Raw genomic sequence first — 20,171 nt, 5'->3', positions numbered from 1 at the left:
GTTAGTATCCGATTTATCTACTTCTTTATCATCTATGGATGAGGGGGAGTCACATAGTGTAAAGAGAGCTGCTTCGGGTGATGAGAGTGTGGTGGAGGTTAAGAAACGACTACCCCAATCATCCTGATGGCAGTGCCCGCTCTGATAAAGGTGGCGACCATTAATGTCGCCAGCGTGAAATCTGCAAGAGCTCGTGATATTGCCTTATTTTTGCTCAGTGAGTTTGATGCTGAGATTTTATTTTTGCAAGAGACCTGGCTCAATACTTTGGCCGATGTCCATCTAGCAAAAAGGGAGTGGAGATGCGGTCCCTCCTTTTGGTCTCTTGCGGCTGAGCCTTGCAGCGGAGTTGCGGTTCTTTTTAAAACCGATATGGTAACGTGCCGGCGGATAATTGAGGTAGAAATGGGGAGATGCATGGTCTTAGACGTCTCTGTTAGGGGGCAGGACCTGCGCCTCATCAATATCTATGGACCGCAGTCAAAATGGGACAGGAAATGCCTCTTCACAAAGATCAAGCCCTTCCTTTTTACATCCCAGCAGGTTGTCTTTGGAGGTGACTTTAACACCATAATTAGGCCTGAAGACAGGAGGGTCTCCATAGACAGGCTGGGTTATGATAGCGTTTTTCTTAGAGATATGGTTAGACAAGCAGGCCTGGTAGATGTGCACATTAAGCACTGCCCTGGCAGCACAGGATTCACATTTCAGAGAGGGAATAGTCAGAGTAGGATAGATAGGTTTTTTTTTAAAGGAGAACTCTGCTTTCTCGGCTCCTGAGTTGAGGGCGGTGGAGTTCTCTGACCACTGTATGCTGTCTGTGACTCTGAATGCCTCGGACACTCCACCCAGGGGAAGGGGTACCTGGAAACTGAATTCGGCTCTCCTGGAAGATGTAGAGGTAAGACAATCCTTTGAGGATTTTTTTCAGGCACAGGTTTCTATTCTGGACTTTTGCAGCAGTAAGTCAGAGTGGTGGGAGCTTGTGAAACAAAGGGCGATTGGACTTTTCAAGGCCATAAGTAAGAAGAAGCAGCTTGGTATGTATATTGTCTACCAGCATTTGCGAAGGAAGCTTGATCGTCTTGTCTCGTATGGAGGAGATCCAGGGGAGATCTCGGAGGTAAAGCTTCTTCTTAGGAAGTGTCAATACGACCGGCATGCCTCCTTGGTTCTGGAGAGAGATTACGGGAAATATCACTCGCCTGATCCTTACCAGAACTGTAAGCAAGGCATAGCAGTTAAGACGGTCATAGGTCTGAGGGATAGTACGGGTTCCCTGGTTAAGTCCAGATCAGGGATCCTGGAGATCTTCAGGTCATATTACGCAGACCTTCTGGGAAGAAAGGACCTTAGTCGGGACAGGATGGAAAGCTTTCTGGATTCTACTCCAGGATTGGGAAATGATACATTGCCTTTGATGGATTTGACAGAACCAATTTCAGCGGATGAGGTAGTTCGTGCTATAGAGAAGCTGGCTACCAAAAAATCGCCTGGGCCAGATGGGTTGACAGCTGAATTTTACAAGTGTTTTAAGTCCATTCTGGCTCCCTTTTTAGCGGAGGTTTATAACAGCTGTTTAGAAGAGGGTTCTCTCCCTCCCTCCATGAGGCAATCCGCTGTGATTCTTCTGTCAAAAGGTAAAGACCCCTCAATAATTGAGAACTGGCGCCCCATCAGTCTTCTCAACGTTGATAGAAAGATCTTGGCGAAGATTCTTTTTTGGCGCTTGTCGTCAGTAGCAGGCGATTTGTTGTCCAATCATCAGCACTGCTCGGTCCAGGGCAGAAGTACTTTTTCAGCAATTTTAGCTGTCCGGGAGGCTTTGGAGCGATGCAGGGCTGCTGGATGGAGAAAGTACTTGCTGGCATTGGATCAGGCGAAGGCTTTTGATCGAGTCAATCATGAGTACCTGTATTTGCTACTTGGTAGATACGGCCTGCAGGGGAGGTTTATTGATTGGCTGAAAACATTATATAAAGGGGCTGAGAGCTTCCCACTTGTTAATGGTTGGGTTGGACGGCCTTTTGAGGTTGGCTCTGGTGTGCGCCAGGGGTGTCCTTTGAGCCCCCTGCTATATGTATTCGCAATCGACCCCTTCATAAGAAGGTTAGAGAGTGGATCGTTGTGTGGGGTGCCTTTGGGCATTGCTGGTGTGCCACCTTTGAAGGTCGTGGCCTATGCTGATGATGTGTCTGTTATTATCTCTGGGATGGAGGAGGCGCAGGAGGTGGTCTCTGTGATAGAGCAGTACACAGAGGCTTCTGGCTCTAAAATCAATCATGAAAAGAGTGAAGTTTTCTGGATGGGTGAGGAGGGTGAAAGCTTCGAACTTCCGGATGCCTTCCCAGAGCCCCAGCAGGAAATTAAAGTGTTGGGCATCAAATTTGGTCCTGGTGACTATGGTCATCGAAATTGGGAAAGCAGGTTGTTGAATGCCAATGCCAAGGTGGCAAGCTGGAAGAAATGGAAACTTTCCTTGAGGGAAAGGGTTGACTTGATTAAAACTTACCTGATCCCAATCTTTTTATATGTCAGCTTTGTCTGTATCTTGCCGGAATCTCTCTATGCAAGGGTGTACAGCTGCTTTTTCCAACTGTTATGGGGAAATAGGCTGAACCTGATCAAACGCAATGTAACTTACCTGTCCAGGCGGGAGGGTGGTCTAGGAATGGTCAACCCTATAGTTTTCTTTTCTCTGCTCTTTTTAAAGTATAATCTTGGTAATATGTTAGCAGAGACCCCGCCGGGATGGGTGGGTATTTTTCAATCTTGGTTTAGGCCTTTTCTGCGATGCTGGGAAGATGGCGGGCCAGTGAAAAGTCTGAGAGTCCGACATGGCAAGCTTCCGGCTTATGTTGCCCCGTGTCTGAAAATACTTAGGCAGTGGCAGGTGACAGTGGGGGATATCAAGTCCCTCCCCAGAAAGCTTCTGGAGAAGAGGATTTTGGGCTCTGCTTTCAGTGTGTCACTGACCTTAAGGGATTGCCCAGGCCCCGTAATGAGGGAGGGGTTGCGTTTAATTAACTTAGGAAGAATCCCTTTGAAGTTTAGGGATCAAGCCTGGCTCGCTTTCCATGGAAGGCTCTATGTGAGAGGGAACCTGAAGCATCGCCCTGTGGATGATCGGGTTTGTCCTAGAGCGGAGTGTGTTGGTAAAGTGGAATCTATGGACCACTTTTTGCTCCAGTGTCCCTTTAACATAGAGGTGTATAAAAGGGTGGGGAGGGCTCTAGGCCTCCCCTTTCTCTATCGCATGAGTTATGCGGAGTGGGTGTACGGGGCATTCCCGACTCGCTGGGATTTTGATTTGGATACACTTTTTCTAGTTAGTATAGTTGTCCGTTACTTCACGTGGAATGCACGGTGCCAGATTACCCTGCGGAAGAAAGTCCTCCCTGTTGAGGTGGTGGTGTACGATATTCTGGGTGAGGTTGGGAAGATTCGGGGTCTTGAGAAGGGCAGGGAGCCTCGAGCGGTCTGGATAAGGGCGTGGAGGAATATCAGACCTGCTTTTGGTGAACTGTCCATCTCTGGGTGAGGAGCTCTTTTCCTATGCTATTTCTTTCACGCCCTTAGCTTTTGTTGGTTAATATCTTCTTTTTGAAGAAGGGCTGCATGCATAATGGGGGTGGTTTTGTTTCTTGACCTCGCAGGTTGGATGTCTGGTGTGGTGGTGTGAGTCCTACTAAGATTATTTTCTCCGGTAATGACAGTTTCATGATGTGAGTTTTGTTTTTGCTGTAAAGCCATTCTTTATTTGAGAGCAGAACTTGCTATGTATTTTTTTCCATTTTCATGTAAATATGTATATATTTATTTATGTATATTGATTTTATGATTATTGATTGCAAGACTTTTAATAAACAAAAATTGGGAAGAATGCTCCTTACATTGGTGGTCAGTGGGAAGAATGTCCCTTACATTGGTGGTCAGTGGGAAGAATGTTCCTTACATTGGTGATCAGTGGGAAGAATGTCCCTTACATTGGTGGTCAGTGGGAAGAATGGTCCTTACATTGGTGATCAGTGGGAAGAATTCTCCTTACATTGGTGGTCAGTGGGAAGAATGTTCCTTACATTGGTGATCAGTGGGAAGAATGTCCCTTACATTGGTGGTCAGTGGGAAGAATGGTCCTTACATTGGTGATCAGTGGGAAGAATTCTCCTTACATTGGTGGTCAGTGGGAAGAATGTCCCTTACATTGGTGATCAGTGGGAAGAATGCCCCTTACATTGGTGGTCAGTGGGAAGAATGCTCCTTACATTGGTGGTCAGTAGGAAGAATGCTCCTTACATTGGTGATCAGTGGGAAGAATGCTCCTTACATTGGTGGTCAGTGGGAAGAATGTCCCTTACATTGGTAATCAGTGGGAAGAATGCTCCTTACATTGGTGATCAGTGGGAAGAATGCTCCTTACATTGGTGATCAGTGGGAAGAATGTTCCTTACATTGGTGATCAGTGGGAAGAATGCTCCTTACATTGGTGGTCAGTGGGAAGAATGTTCCTTACATTGGTGATCAGTGGGAAGAATGCTCCTTACATTGGTGGTCAGTGGGAAGAATGCTCCTTACATTGGTGGTAATTGAGAAGAATTTCCCCCTTACAGATAGCTAAAAAGAGCTACAGTAGAAAGAGGAATGGTGTCAGTGAGAGGCAGAAATTGCTTATTGCTCAAGGAACCTCTGGAGGAACCCGAAGATTCCAAGGAATCCTGGCTGAGGAACCCCGAGCTACCAGGTGGTTATTATAAAGCAGATCCCCCAGTTCATGAGTCAATTTGGAAAGGATTGTTTTTTTCTAAAGTAAAGTGGAGTAACACAGTGCCCCTCAATGCCGCCTCATCAGTGCCCCTCAATGCCGCCTCATCAGTGCCCATCAATGCAGCCTCACCAGTGCCAATCAATGCAGCCTGATCAGTGCCCATCAATCCAACCTGATCAGTGCCCATCAATCCAACCTGATCAGTGCCCATCAATGCAGCCTGATCAGTGCCCATCAATCCAACCTGATCAGTGCCCATCAATGCAGCTTCACCAGTGCCAATCAATGCAGCCTGATCAGTGCCCATCAATGCAGCTTCACCAGTGCCCATCAATGCAACCTCATCAGTGCCCATCAGCGCAGCCTCTTCAGTGCCCATCAGCGCAGCCTCATCAGTGCTCATCAATGCAGCCTCATCAGTGCCCATCAATGCAGCCTCATTAGTGCCCATTAGCTCAGTCTCATCAGTGCTCATCAATGCAGCCTAATCAGTGCCCATCAATGCAGCCTCATTAGTGCCCATCAATGCAGCCTCATCCTTGCCCATCAGTGCAACCTCATCAGTGCCCATCAATGCAGTTTCAACAGTGCCCATAAATGCAGCCTCAAGAGTGTCCATCAATGCAGCCTCATCAGTGCCCATGAGCACAGCTTTCTCAGAGTCCATCAATGCAGCCTGAATATTGCCCATTATTGCAGCCTCACCAGTGCCCATCAATTAAGCCTTCAGTGTGCTGTCTATCATAAGAGCTGATCAAGGAGGCAGAACTTTGTTTGACAGCAGCCGTCGTGCAATTTAAATCCAAGCTGTGTCACAGCGGAAGATCCCCGCTCTGTGAGATTCAGTCGGCTCTCCGGGGCAATGCTGTGGGCACTCTGCAATGATTAGGGGCAATGCTGTGGGCACTCTGCAATCATTGGAGGCAATTCTGTGGGCACTCTGCAATGATTAGGGGCAATGCTGTGGGCACTCTGCAATCATTGGAGGCAATTCTGTGGGCACTCTGCAATGATTGGGGGCAATGCTGTGGGCACTCTGCAATCATTGGAGGCAATTCTGTGGGCACTCAGCAATAATTGGGGGCAATGCTGTGGGCACTCTGCAATGATTGGGGGCAATGTTGTGGGCACTCTGCAATGATTGGGGGCAATGCTGTGGGCACTCTGCAATCATTGGGGGCAATTCTGTGGGCAATCTGCAATGATTGGAGGCAATGCTGTGGGCACTGTGCATTGAAAGGGGGCACACTGGTCTCTCTGCATTGAAAGGGGGGCACGCTGGTCACTGTGCATTGAAAGGGGGGCTGGGAAAGTCGGAATTGGTTACTAAAATTTTTAAATCCCACCATTGGGTACCTCCTCTATCACTTCAGGGTCCACTGACTAGGTACCCCCTTTACAGCTAGCTGGCACTGGATCCCAGAACCTTCTCCGGAGTGGTCCCCACTTACTCTAGGCCGACCCCCAGGGGCAATCCTCAGTACTCGTGACCTGTGTAGGCTTTCCTGGGACTGGACCCCTCTCTCTCTCCGCAGGCTCTCGGCACACCGGATCCACCTCAGCTCAACTCAGCGCTCTCTGGATTCTCAGGCACCACCCGAGACATCCGCTTCCTCAGACAGAAGGAGAGACAGCCGTACTCTCCCTCCTAGGACTCTGCTCCCGCCAAAGACAATGAGTCATGGGCTCTCCCTCAAAATTAAACCCACTCCCAGAATCCTCTGCGGCAGAATCTGCCTTCTGGGGTAGATACAAGCCTGACTGAGCCACTGATTAGGTTTCCTCCACTGCCCTATGAGAAGCCTCTCACAGAGCCAGTGGGGAGACTCCCCCTTCAGCAGACACACCTGGAAGCCATGACACCCTAACCAACAAGAAATCATGGCCCTGCTGGTAGGCAGACAAGGCCCACTATGCATTTACCTAGCACCTACCTGTAGGGTGCTACAAACATATATAAGAACACGTCCGGATGCCGGGTACTCCTTGCACTCAAATTTCCCACTCCTGTGCTTAATCATTTCTACTACAATTACAAGAATACTTTCCTACAATTGCAACTACTACAACACCCTACTACTACTATCACTACTTTTACTACTACTACTACAGTTATTACAATACCCTACTACTATTACCACCACCACTACCACCAGGGCCGCCATCAGGGGGGTACAGCTCATACACATGTATGGGTTCCCTTGCAGACTGGCACTATGTAGGGGTGCTGCCCCTCACACACACAGCTGTAGGCCCCGCCCTCCCCTGTTCTCCAGCTGTTCAAGCCTGGACAGGAGGGGCAGCATTTACTAGAACCGTTCACTTTTATTTTCCTGGGATGGAGGAGATGGGACTGGAGGAGGACATGGGATGAAGGAGGACATGGGACTGGAGGAGACGGAGGACATGGGACTGGAGGAGACGGAGGACATGGGACTGGAGGAGACGGGGGACATGGGACTGGAGGAGACGGGGGACATGGGACTGGAGGAGACGGGGGATATGGGACTGGAGGAGACGGGGACATGGGACTGGAGGAGATGGAGGACATGGGACTGGAGGAGACGGAGGACATGGGTATTTGAGGAGACGGAGGACAATGGGACTGGAGGAGACGGAGGACAATGGGACTGGAGGAGACGGAGGACATGGGACTGGAGGAGACGGGGGGCATGGGACTGGAGGAGACGGAGGACAATGGGACTGGAGGAGACGGGGGACAATGGGACTGGAGGAGACGGAGGACATGGGACTGGAGGAGACGGGGGACAATAGGATTGGAGGAGATGGAGGACATGGGACTGGAGGAGATGGAGGACAATGGGACTGGAGGAGACGGGGGACATGGGACTGGAGGAAACAGAGGACATGGGACTGGAGGAGACGGGGGACATGGGACTGGAGGAGACGGAGGACAATGGGACTGGAGGAGACGGAGGACATGGGACTGGAGGAGACGGGGGACATGGGACTGGAGGAGACAGAGGACATGGGACTGGAGGAGACGGGGGACAATGGGACTAGAGGAGACCGGGGACATGGGACTGGAGGAGACGGGGGACATGGGACTGGAGGAGACGGGGGACATGGGACTGGAGGAGACGGAGGACAATGGGACTGGAGGAGACGGAGGACATGGGACTGGAGGAGACGGGGGACATGGGACTGGAGGAGACGGAGGACATGGGACTGGAGGAGACGGAGGACAATGGGACTGGAGGAGACGGGGGACATGGGACTGGAGGAGACGGGGGACATGGGACTGGAGGAGACGAGGACATGGGACTGGAGGATACGGGGGACATGGGACTGGAGGAGACGGGGGACATGGGACTGGAGGAGACGGAGGACAATGGGACTGGAGGAGACGGGGGACATGGGACTGGAGGAGACGGGGGACATGGGACTGGAGGAGACGAGGACATGGGACTGGAGGAGACGGGGGACATGGGACTGGAGGAGACGGGGGACATGGGACTGGAGGAGACGGAGGACAATGGGACTGGAGGAGACGGAGGACAATGGGACTGGAGGAGACGGGGGACAATGGGACTGGAGGAGACGGAGGACATGGGACTGGAGGAGACGGAGGACATGGGACTGGAGGAGACGGAGGACAATGGGACTGGAGGAGACGGGGGACAATGGGACTGGAGGAGACGGAGGACATGGGACTGGAGGAGACGGGGGACATGGGACTGGAGGAGACGAAGGACATGGGACTGGAGGAGACGGAGGACATGGGACGGCAGGAGATGGAGGACATGGGACGGCAGGAGATGGAGGACATGGGAATGGAGGAGACAGAGGACATGGGACTGCAGGAGACGGGGGACATGGGACATGAGGAGACGGGGGACATGGGACTGGAGGAGACGGGGGACATGGGACTGGAGGAGACGGAGGACATGGGACATGAGGAGACGGGGGACATGGGACTGGAGGAGACGGGGGACATGGGACTGGAGGAGACGGGGGACATGGGACTGGAGGAGACGGAGGACATGGGACTGGAGGAGACGGGGGACATGGGACTGGAGGAGACGGGGGACAATGGGACTGGAGGAGACGGGGGACATGGGACTGGAGGAGACGGGGGACATGGGACTGGAGGAGACGGGGGACATGGGACTGGAGGAGACGGGGGACATGGGACTGGAGGAGACGGAGGACATGGGACTGGAGGAGACGGAGGACGTGGGACTGGAGGAGACGGAGGACGTGGGACTGGAGGAGTCGGGGGACGTGGGACTGGAGGAGACGGAGGACGTGGGACTGGAGGAGACGGGGGACGTGGGACTGGAGGAGACGGGGGACGTGGGACTGGAGGAGACGGGGGACGTGGGACTGGAGGAGACGGGGGACGTGGGACTGGAGGAGACGGGGGACATGGGACTGGAGGAGACGGGGGACATGGGACTGGAGGAGAAGGGGGACATGGGACTGGAGGAGACGGAGGACATGGGACTGGAGGAGACGGGGGACAATGGGACTGGAGGAGACGGAGGACATGGGACTGGAGGAGACGGGGGACAATGGGACTGGAGGAGACGGGGGACATGGGACTGGAGGAGACGGGGGACATGGGACTGGAGGAGACGGAGGACATGGGACTGGAGGAGACGGGGGACATGGGACTGGAGGAGACGGGGGACATGGGACTGGAGGAGACGGGGGACATGGGACTGGAGGAGACGGGGGACATGGGACTGGAGGAGACGGGGGACATGGGACTGGAGGAGACGGGGGACATGGGACTGGAGGAGACGGGGGACATGGGACTGGAGGAGACGGAGGACATGGGACTGGAGGAGACGGGGGACATGGGACTGGAGGAGAAGGAGGACATGGGACATGAGGAGACGGGGGACATGGGACTGGAGGAGACGGGGGACATGGGACTGGAGGAGACGGGGGACATGGGACTGGAGGAGACGGAGGACATGGGACTGGAGGAGACGGGGGACATGGGACTGGAGGAGACGGGGGACAATGGGACTGGAGGAGACGGGGGACATGGGACTGGAGGAGACGGAGGACATGGGACTGGAGGAGACGGGGGACATGGGACTGGAGGAGACGGGGGACATGGGACTGGAGGAGACGGGGGACGTGGGACTGGAGGAGACGGAGGACGTGGGACTGGAGGAGACGGAGGACGTGGGACTGGAGGAGACGGGGGACGTGGGACTGGAGGAGACGGAGGACGTGGGACTGGAGGAGACGGGGGACGTGGGACTGGAGGAGACGGGGGACGTGGGACTGGAGGAGACGGGGGACGTGGGACTGGAGGAGACGGGGGACATGGGACTGGAGGAGACGGGGGACTTGGGACTGGAGGAGACGGGGGACATGGGACTGGAGGAGACGGAGGACATGGGACTGGAGGAGACGGGGGACAATGGGACTGGAGGAGACGGGGGACATGGGACTGGAGGAGACGGGGGACAATGGGACTGGAGGAGACGGGGGACATGGGACTGGAGGAGACGGGGGACATGGGACTGGAGGAGACGGAGGACATGGGACTGGAGGAGACGGGGGACATGGGACTGGAGGAGACGGGGGACAATGGGACTGGAGGAGACGGGGGACATAAGAATGGAGGAGACGGGGGACATGGGACTGGAGGAGACGGGGGACATGGGACTGGAGGAGAAGGGGGACATGGGACTGGAGGAGACGGAGGACATGGGACTGGAGGAGACGGGGGACAATGGGACTGGAGGAGACGGGGGACATAAGAATGGAGGAGACGGGGGTCATGGGACTGGAGGAGACGGGGGACATGGGACTGGAGGAGACGGAGGACATGGGACGGCAGGAGACGGGGGACATGGGACTGGAGGAGACGGGGGACATGGGACTGGAGGAGACGGGGGACATGGGACTGGAGGAGACGGGGGATATGGGACTGGAGGAGACGGGGACATGGGACTGGAGGAGACGGAGGACGTGGGACTGGAGGAGACGGGGGACGTGGGACTGGAGGAGACGGGGGACGTGGGACTGGAGGAGACGGGGGACGTGGGACTGGAGGAGATGGGGGACATGGGACTGGAGGAGACGGGGGACTTGGGACTGGAGGAGACGGGGGACATGGGACTGGAGGAGACGGAGGACATGGGACTGGAGGAGACGGGGGACAATGGGACTGGAGGAGACGGGGGACATGGGACTGGAGGAGACGGGGGACATGGGACTGGAGGAGACGGGGGACATGGGACTGGAGGAGACGGAGGACATGGGACTGGAGGAGACGGAGGACGTGGGACTGGAGGAGACGGAGGACGTGGGACTGGAGGAGTCGGGGGACGTGGGACTGGAGGAGACGGAGGACGTGGGACTGGAGGAGACGGGGGACGTGGGACTGGAGGAGACGGGGGACGTGGGACTGGAGGAGACGGGGGACGTGGGACTGGAGGAGACGGGGGACATGGGACTGGAGGAGATGGGGGACATGGGACTGGAGGAGACGGGGGACATGGGACTGGAGGAGAAGGGGGACATGGGACTGGAGGAGACGGGGGACATGGGACTGGAGGAGACGGGGGACAATGGGACTGGAGGAGACGGGGGACATAAGAATGGAGGAGACGGGGGACATGGGACTGGAGGAGACGGGGGACATGGGACTGGAGGAGACGGAGGACATGGGACGGCAGGAGACGGGGGACATGGGACTGGAGGAGACGGGGGACATGGGACTGGAGGAGACGGGGGATATGGGACTGGAGGAGACGGGGACATGGGACTGGAGGAGACGGAGGACATGGGACTGGAGGAGACGGGGGACATGGGACTGGAGGAGACGGGGGACATGGGACTGGAGGAGACGGGGACATGGGACTGGAGGAGAGGGAGGACATGGGACTGGAGGAGACGGAGGACAATGGGACTGGAGGAGACGGGGGACATGGGACTGGAGGAGACGGAGGACATGGGACTGGAGGAGACGGAGGACAATGGGACTGGAGGAGACGGGGGACATGGGACTGGAGGAGACGGGGGACATGGGACTGGAGGAGACGAGGACATGGGACTGGAGGAGACGGGGGACATGGGACTGGAGGAGACGGGGGACATGGGACTGGAGGAGACGGAGGACAATGGGACTGGAGGAGACGGGGGACATGGGACTGGAGGAGACGGGGGACATGGGACTGGAGGAGACGGGGGACATGGGACTGGAGGAGACGGGGGACATGGGACTGGAGGAGACGGAGGACAATGGGACTGGAGGAGACGGAGGACAATGGGACTGGAGGAGACGGGGGACAATGGGACTGGAGGAGACGGAGGACATGGGACTGGAGGAGACGGAGGACATGGGACTGGAGGAGACGGAGGACAATGGGACTGGAGGAGACGGGGGACAATGGGACTGGAGGAGACGGAGGACATGGGACTGGAGGAGACGGGGGACATGGGACTGGAGGAGACGAAGGACATGGGACTGGAGGAGACGGAGGACATGGGACGGCAGGAGATGGAGGACATGGGACGGCAGGAGATGGAGGACATGGGAATGGAGGAGACAGAGGACATGGGACTGCAGGAGACGGGGGACATGGGACTGGAGGAGACGGAGGACATGGGACTGGAGGAGACGGGGGACATGGGACTGGAGACGGAGGACATGGGACTGGAGGAGACGGGGGACGTGGAGGAGACGGGGGACGGGGGACATGGGACTGGAGGAGACGGGGGACAATGGGACTGGAGGAGACGGGGGGACATGGGACTGGAGGAGACGGAGGACATGGGACTGGAGGAGACGGGGGACATGGGACTGGAGGAGACGGGGGACATGGGACTGGAGGAGACGGGGGACATGGGACTGGAGGAGACGGAGGACATGGGACTGGAGGAGACGGAGGACGTGGGACTGGAGGAGACGGGGGACGTGGGACTGGAGGAGACGGAGGACGTGGGACTGGAGGAGACGGGGGACGTGGGACTGGAGGAGACGGGGGACATGGGACTGGAGGAGACGGGGGACATGGGACTGGAGGAGACGGGGGACATGGGACTGGAGGAGACGGGGGACATGGACTGGAGGAGACGGAGGACATGGGACTGGAGGAGACGGGGGACAATGGGACTGGAGGAGACGGGGGACATGGGACTGGAGGAGACGGGGGACATGGGACTGGAGGAGACGGGGGACGTGGGACTGGAGGAGACGGAGGACGTGGGACTGGAGGAGACGGAGGACGTGGGACTGGAGGAGACGGAGGACGTGGGACTGGAGGAGTCGGGGGACGTGGGACTGGAGGAGACGGAGGACGTGGGACTGGAGGAGACGGGGGACGTGGGACTGGAGGAGACGGGGGACGTGGGACTGGAGGAGACGGGGGACATGGGACTGGAGGAGACGGGGGACATGGGACTGGAGGAGACGGGGGACATGGGACTGGAGGAGAAGGGGGACATGGGACTGGAGGAGACGGAGGACATGGGACTGGAGGAGACGGGGGACAATGGGACTGGAGGAGACGGGGGACATGGGACTGGAGGAGACGGGGGACATGGGACTGGAGGAGACGGGGGACATGGGACTGGAGGAGACGGAGGACATGGGACGGCAGGAGACGGGGGACATGGGACTGGAGGAGACGGGGGACATGGGACTGGAGGAGACGGGGGATATGGGACTGGAGGAGACGGGGACATGGGACTGGAGGAGACGGAGGACATGGGACTGGAGGAGACGGGGGACATGGGACTGGAGGAGACGGGGGACATGGGACTGGAGGAGACGGGGACATGGGACTGGAGGAGACGGAGGACATGGGACTGGAGGAGACGGAGGACATGGGACGGCAGGAGACGGGGGACATGGGACTGGAGGAGACGGGGGACATGGGACTGGAGGAGACGGGGGATATGGGACTGGAGGAGACGGGGACATGGGACTGGAGGAGACGGAGGACATGGGACTGGAGGAGACGGGGGACATGGGACTGGAGGAGACGGGGGACATGGGACTGGAGGAGACGGAGGACATGGGACGGCAGGAGACGGGGGACATGGGACTGGAGGAGACGGGGGACATGGGACTGGAGGAGACGGGGGACATGGGACTGGAGGAGACGGGGGACATGGGACTGGAGGAGACGGGGGACATGGGACTGGAGGAGACGGGGACATGGGACTGGAGGAGACGGAGGACATGGGACTGGAGGAGACGGAGGACATGGGACTGGAGGAGACGGAGGACATGGGACTGGAGGAGACGGGGGACATGGGACTGGAGGAGACGGGGGACATGGGACTGGAGGAGACGGGGGACATGGGACTGGAGGAGACGGAGGACATGGGACGGCAGGAGACGGGGGACATGGGACTGGAGGAGACGGGGGACATGGGACTGGAGGAGACGGGGGACATGGGACTGGAGGAGACGGGGGACATGGGACTGGAGGAGACGGGGGACATGGGACTGGAGGAGACGGGGGACATGGGACTGGAGGAGACGGGGGACATGGGACTGGAGGAGACGGGGGATATGGGACTGGAGGAGACGGGGGACATGGGACTGGAGGAGACGGAGGACATGGGACTGGAGGAGACGGGGGACATGGGACTGGAGGAGACGGGGGACATGGGACTGGAGGGGACGGGGGACATGGGACTGGAGGAGACGGGGGACATGGGACTGGAGGAGACGGGGGACATGGGACTGGAGGAGACGGGGGACAATGGGACTGGAGGAGACGGGGGACATGGGACTGGAGGAGACGGGGGACATGGGACTGGAGGAGACGGAGGACATGGGACTGGAGGAGACGGAGGACATGGGACTGGAGGAGACGGGGGACATGGGACTGGAGGAGACGGGGGACAATGAGACTGGAGGAGACGGGGGACAATGGGACTGGAGGAGACGGGGGACATGGGACTGGAGGAGACGGAGGACATGGGACTGGAGGAGACGGGGGACATGGGACTGGAGGAGACGGGGGACATGGGACTGGAGGAGACGGGGGACATGGGACTGGAGGAGACGGGGGACATGGGAGTGGAGGAGACGGGGGACATGGGACTGGAGGAGATGGGGGACATGGGACTGGAGGAGACGGAGGACATGGGACTGGAGGAGACGGGGGACATGGGACTGGAGGAGATGGGGGACATGGGACTGGAGGAGACGGAGGACATGGGACGGCAGGAGACGGGGGACATGGGACTGGAGGAGACGGGGGACATGGGACTGGAGGAGACGGGGGACATGGGACTGGAGGAGACGGGGGACATGGGACTGGAGGAGACGGGGGATATGGGAGTGGAGGAGACGGAGGACATGGGACTGGAGGAGACGGGGGACATGGGACTTGAGGAGACGGGGGACATGGGACTGGAGGAGACGGGGGACAATGGGACTGGAGGAGACGGGGGACATGGGACTGGAGGAGACGGGGGACAATGGGACTGGAGGAGACGGGGGACGTGGGACGGCAGGAGACGGGGGACATGGGACTGGAGGAGACGGGGGACATGGGACTGGAGGAGACGGGGGATATGGTAGGCGGGCTCTGGGGAATGTTGGTGGTCAGGCTGGGGGGGGGGGGCAGGCCTAAAACTGTGTAAGGGGCCCCTGACTACTACTACAGTTATTACAATACCCTACTACTACTATCACTACTACAATACTCCCCTTCCTGCACATATATTGGGAGAAATGTTGCACAGCTGTGTATAGTACATAGTAATAGGAGGGGGAGGGGAGAGTGGGTGTCCCTTCTCCATCACCTCCTTAGAATCTGACTACAATTTATAAAGAATTTCCCTCTCCCACCCCTCCCCTGCTCTCTATTACCACGCCTCCCATACTTCCCCGCCCCCCCTGCACCCATGTGTCAGATTTGAACGAGAAAACCACGCCCTAAACAACCCCGCCCCTCCTATAATCCTGTCTCCTGTTTGGCCCCTCCCTCCCCCCTCTTCTAGCAGTCAGGCGGAAGAGTTACCCAGGCTCCGCCCTCCGCCGCCACGACGCACCGCCTGTCAGAGGCGTACAGTGCGGCCCGCCCCCCCTCCGCGCAGGCGCATTGCGGAGTAAACAGAGAGCGGAGACGGCTGGGTGAGGGGAAGAGCTCCGCCATCCGGCACCGACACCGAGGAGGACCGGGAGAGAAGGAGGAGAGCGGAGCGCCGCCAGGAGTCTGCAATAGACCGGCCGCCGCTGAAGAGATAGGAGGAGAGCGGAGCGCTGAGGGAGCGGAGAGGAGAGACAGAAGAGAGATATACCGGTTCCAGCCGGATCCGTCCCGCGCCTGCGCACTGCGCTCCACCATGGTGCAGAAGGATGGACAGAGCGCAGCCACCGATCCGGACTCACCGACCAACCCGACACCCCTCACCGGAGAGCTCAGCGCCCCCCCCGGACCGGAGGAGCTCGACACCCATCCCCGGGCCAGGCGCTTCCTCTGCGGGGTGGTGGAGGGTCAGTATACTATACCCCCCCCCATTATATACCCCCCATTATTATTATTATATACCCCCCCATTATTATTATACCCCCCCATTATTATTATATACCCCCCATTATTATTATATACCCCCCCATTATTATTATATACCCCCCCATTATTATATACCATCCCCATTATTATTATATACCCCCCATTATTATTATATACCCCCCCACTATTATTATATACCCCCCCCATTATTATTATTATATACCCCCCATTATTATTATATACCCCCCCATTATTATTATATACCCCCCATTATTATTATATATACCCCCCATTATTATTATATACCCCCCCATTATTATATACCATCCCCATTATTATTATATACCCCCCATTATTATTATATACCCCCCCACTATTATTATATACCCCCCCCCATTATTATTATTATATACCCCCCATTATTATTATATACCCCCCCACTATTATTATATACCCCCCCCCATTATTATTATTATATACCCCCCCCACTATTATTATATACCCCCCCATTATTATTATTATATACCCCCCATTATTATTATATACCCCCCATTATTATTATATACCCCCCCATTATTATTATATACCCCCCCATTATTATATACCATCCCCATTATTATTATATACCCCCCCATTATTATATACCATCCCCATTATTATTATATACCCCCCCACTATTATTATATACCCCCCCCCATTATTATTATTATATACCCCCCCATTATTATTATTATATACCCCCCCCATTATTATTATATACACCCCATTATTATTATTATTATTATATAACCCCCCTCATTATTATTATATACCCCCCATTATTATTATATACCCCCCATTATTATTATATAACCCCCCCATTATTATTATATAACCCCCCCATTATTATTATTATATACCCCCCCATTATTATTATATACCCCCCCATTATTATTATTATATACCCCCCATTATTATATAACCCCCCCATTATTATTATTATATACCCCCCATTATTATTATTACTATATAACCCCTCATTATATATCACCTCTGAGAAAACTGCACCATACCACCCCTTTCCATAGAGGGGACCCCCCCCCCTAATTATATACCCCCATTATGTAGTCCCTCGGAGAGGAGTCCCCCCCTCCATTTATTACCCCCCCATTATATATTACCTCAGAAAGGAGACCCCCCTCTCATTGTCCACCCCTCATTATTATATAACCCCCCATTATATTTCACCTCAGAGAGGAGACTGCACAATAGCACCCCTTTCCATAGAGGGGACCCCCTTTATTATACACCCCCCATTATATATTACCTCAGAGAGGAGACCCCCCCATTATTATAATACCCCCCATTGTATATTACCTCAGACAGGAGACCCCCCCCCCCCATTATATATTCCCTTGGAGAGGAGACCCCCATTATTATATATCCCCCATTATATATTAACTTGGAGTGGAGACCCCCCCCATTATATATCCCCTATTATATATTACCTTGGAGAGGAGACACCCCATTATTACCCCCTATTATATATTACCTCAGAGAGGAGACCCCCCCATTATTTATTATATACCCCCAATTACATATTTTGGAGAGGAGACCCCCCATTATATACCCCCATTAAATATCACCTCAGAGGGAAGCCCCCACAAACCAACCAACGCTTTCACAGAGAGGAGACACAGCCCCTCCCATTATATAACCCCTATAATATATCGCCTCAGAGAGTCCCCACTATACCACCCCTTTCCATGGAGGAGACCCCCCCCATTATATATCGCCTCAGAGAGGAGACCCCATTATACCACCCCTTTCCATAGAGGAGACCCCCCCCCCTCCTATTATATCACTTCAGAGAGGAGACCCCATTATACCACCCCTTTCCATAGAGGAGACCTCCCCCCCCCTCCTATTATATCACTTCAGAGAGGAGACCCCACTATATCACCCCTTTCCATGGAGGAGACCCCCCCCCCCTCCTATTATATCACCTCAGAGAGGAGACCCCATTATACCACCCCTTTCCATAGAGGAGACCTCCCCCCCCCTCCTATTATATCACTTCAGAGAGGAGACCCCACTATATCACCCCTTTCCATAGAGGAGACCCCCCTCCCCCCATTATATATCACCTCAGAGAGGAGACCCCCCTCCCCCCATTATTATATATCGCCTCAGAGAGGAGACCCCACTATACCACCCCTTTCCATAGAGGAGACCCCCCCCATTATATATCCCCTCAGAGAGGAGACCCCATTATACCACCCCTTTCCATAGAGGAGACCCCCTCCCCCCCTTATTATATATCACCTCAGAGAGGAGACCCCACTATACCACCCCTTTCCATAGAGTAGACCCCCCCATTATATATCGCCTCAGAGAGGAGACCCCATTATACCACCCCTTTCCATAGAGGAGACCCCCTCCCCCCTTATTATATATCACCTCAGAGGGGGGACCCCCGTACCTCCCCTTTTCCCCGAGACCCCCCCATACCTCTTTTCAGAGATGATTCCCTCTCCTATACCACCCTCACAGAGGACCCCCCCCCCTATATACACCTCTGAGAAGATCCCCCTCCCCTACACCACCCCCACAGGGGACCCTCCCATGCCCTCCCCAGATGATCCTCTCCCCTATACCTCCCTCATAAGGGACCACCCATACCCCCTCTCCAAGATGATCCCCTCCCCTATACCACCCTCACAAAGCCCCCCCCCCCAATAGCCCTCCTTTTCGAAGATCCCCTTCCCTATACTACCCCCACAGAGGACCCTCCCATGCCCTCCCCAGAGGATCCCCTCTCCTATATCTCCCTCACAGGGAACCCCTCATACCCCTGTCAGAGATGAATCCCCTTCCCTATACCTCCCTCACAGCGGACCCCCCCATAGCCCTTCTCTTAGATGATCCCCCTCCCCTATACCTCCCATCACAGAACCCCACCCCCACCCTTCCCATCCAAATACAGATGCATCTACTAAAGCTGAAGGACCACCCCTCCTCCCCCAGGTTATTTCTGTGTGGGATGGTGGAGGGTCAGTCTCACCCCCCGCTATAATAATATCCCCTGAAATAGACCCCCCCCCTCTATTATTATGGATTCCTATTTTTAGTGTGTATGTATATATGATTTATTTGTTTTTATTAGTGTGTAATATAAATATAGTGTGTGTGTGTATATATATATATAGTCCCACAACAACAGCTGTGCCTTTATTCCTCCCGGGTGTGGAGATCCCCCTGCAGGTCAGTAGTACAGCCCTGTCTCCCCCTGTATGAGAAGGCCGTGTAGTTTGTCCCGCAGGATCTGTACAATATTTGTGATGACGTGTGCAGGGTGACATTGCTATATATCTGTGTATGGGGGGGGGGTGGGGGAGGCACACAATAATTACCACCAATGTACTCTATAGATGCTCTCAGGTTCATCCTGGTAATGCCAAGCCTTGTGTCCCCGGAAACCTGAATACCTCCATGTGGCTGCCAGCCCTTTCCTAGGACCTGTTGAGAGTCTCTTGATTGTGACAGGGCTGTAGTGGGTGGAGCCTGCTGGGCCCCTCCCACAGCTCTATTCTCTCTTTGTGCAGGGTAAATGGTCATGTCTCGGCCCCCTGCTGTAGTGGGTGGAGTCTGCTCGGCTCCTCCCACAGCTCTATTCTCTCTCTTTGTGCAGGGTAAATGGTCATGTCTTGACCCCCTGCTGTAGTGGGTGGAGTCTGCTTGGCTCCTCCCATGGCTCTGCTCCCTCTCCTTCTGCAGAGTGGCTGGTTTTGTCTCGGCCCCCCTCCTGTAGTTTTCTCTAGTGGGTGGAGCCTACTGGGCCCCTCCTGCTCTGCTTTCTCTTTTTGTGCAGGGTTGACTGGTCACGTCTCTGCCCCCTCCTGTAGTTCTTTGTAGTGGGTCAAGCCTGTTTGGCCCCTCCCACCACTCTGCTGTCTGCA

General features: G+C 55.4%; 1 protein-coding gene across 2 annotated transcripts in view; it reads left to right on the top strand.

The window, feature by feature from the left end:
* Positions 1 to 15,812: 15,812 nt before the first annotated feature.
* OGA (O-GlcNAcase) overlaps positions 15,813 to 20,171 on the top strand; it is a gene marked incomplete at its 3' end in the record, with an annotated part of 175,635 nt that continues 171,276 nt past the window's right edge. For both annotated transcript variants that reach the window (XM_082268362.1, XM_082268361.1), the window contains exon 1: positions 15,813 to 16,214. In XM_082268362.1, the coding sequence (XP_082124488.1) occupies positions 16,064 to 16,214 (151 nt within the window). In that variant the 5' untranslated portion in view covers positions 15,813 to 16,063. The remainder of the gene's footprint in view (positions 16,215 to 20,171) is intronic.

Source organism: Pelophylax lessonae, assembly GCF_965119305.1.
Source record: "Pelophylax lessonae genome assembly, chromosome: 9".
Taxonomy (NCBI): Eukaryota; Metazoa; Chordata; class Amphibia; order Anura; family Ranidae; genus Pelophylax; species Pelophylax lessonae.
Note: the sequence above shows the minus strand (reverse complement) of the source record. Positions and strands in the feature narration are given on the sequence as shown.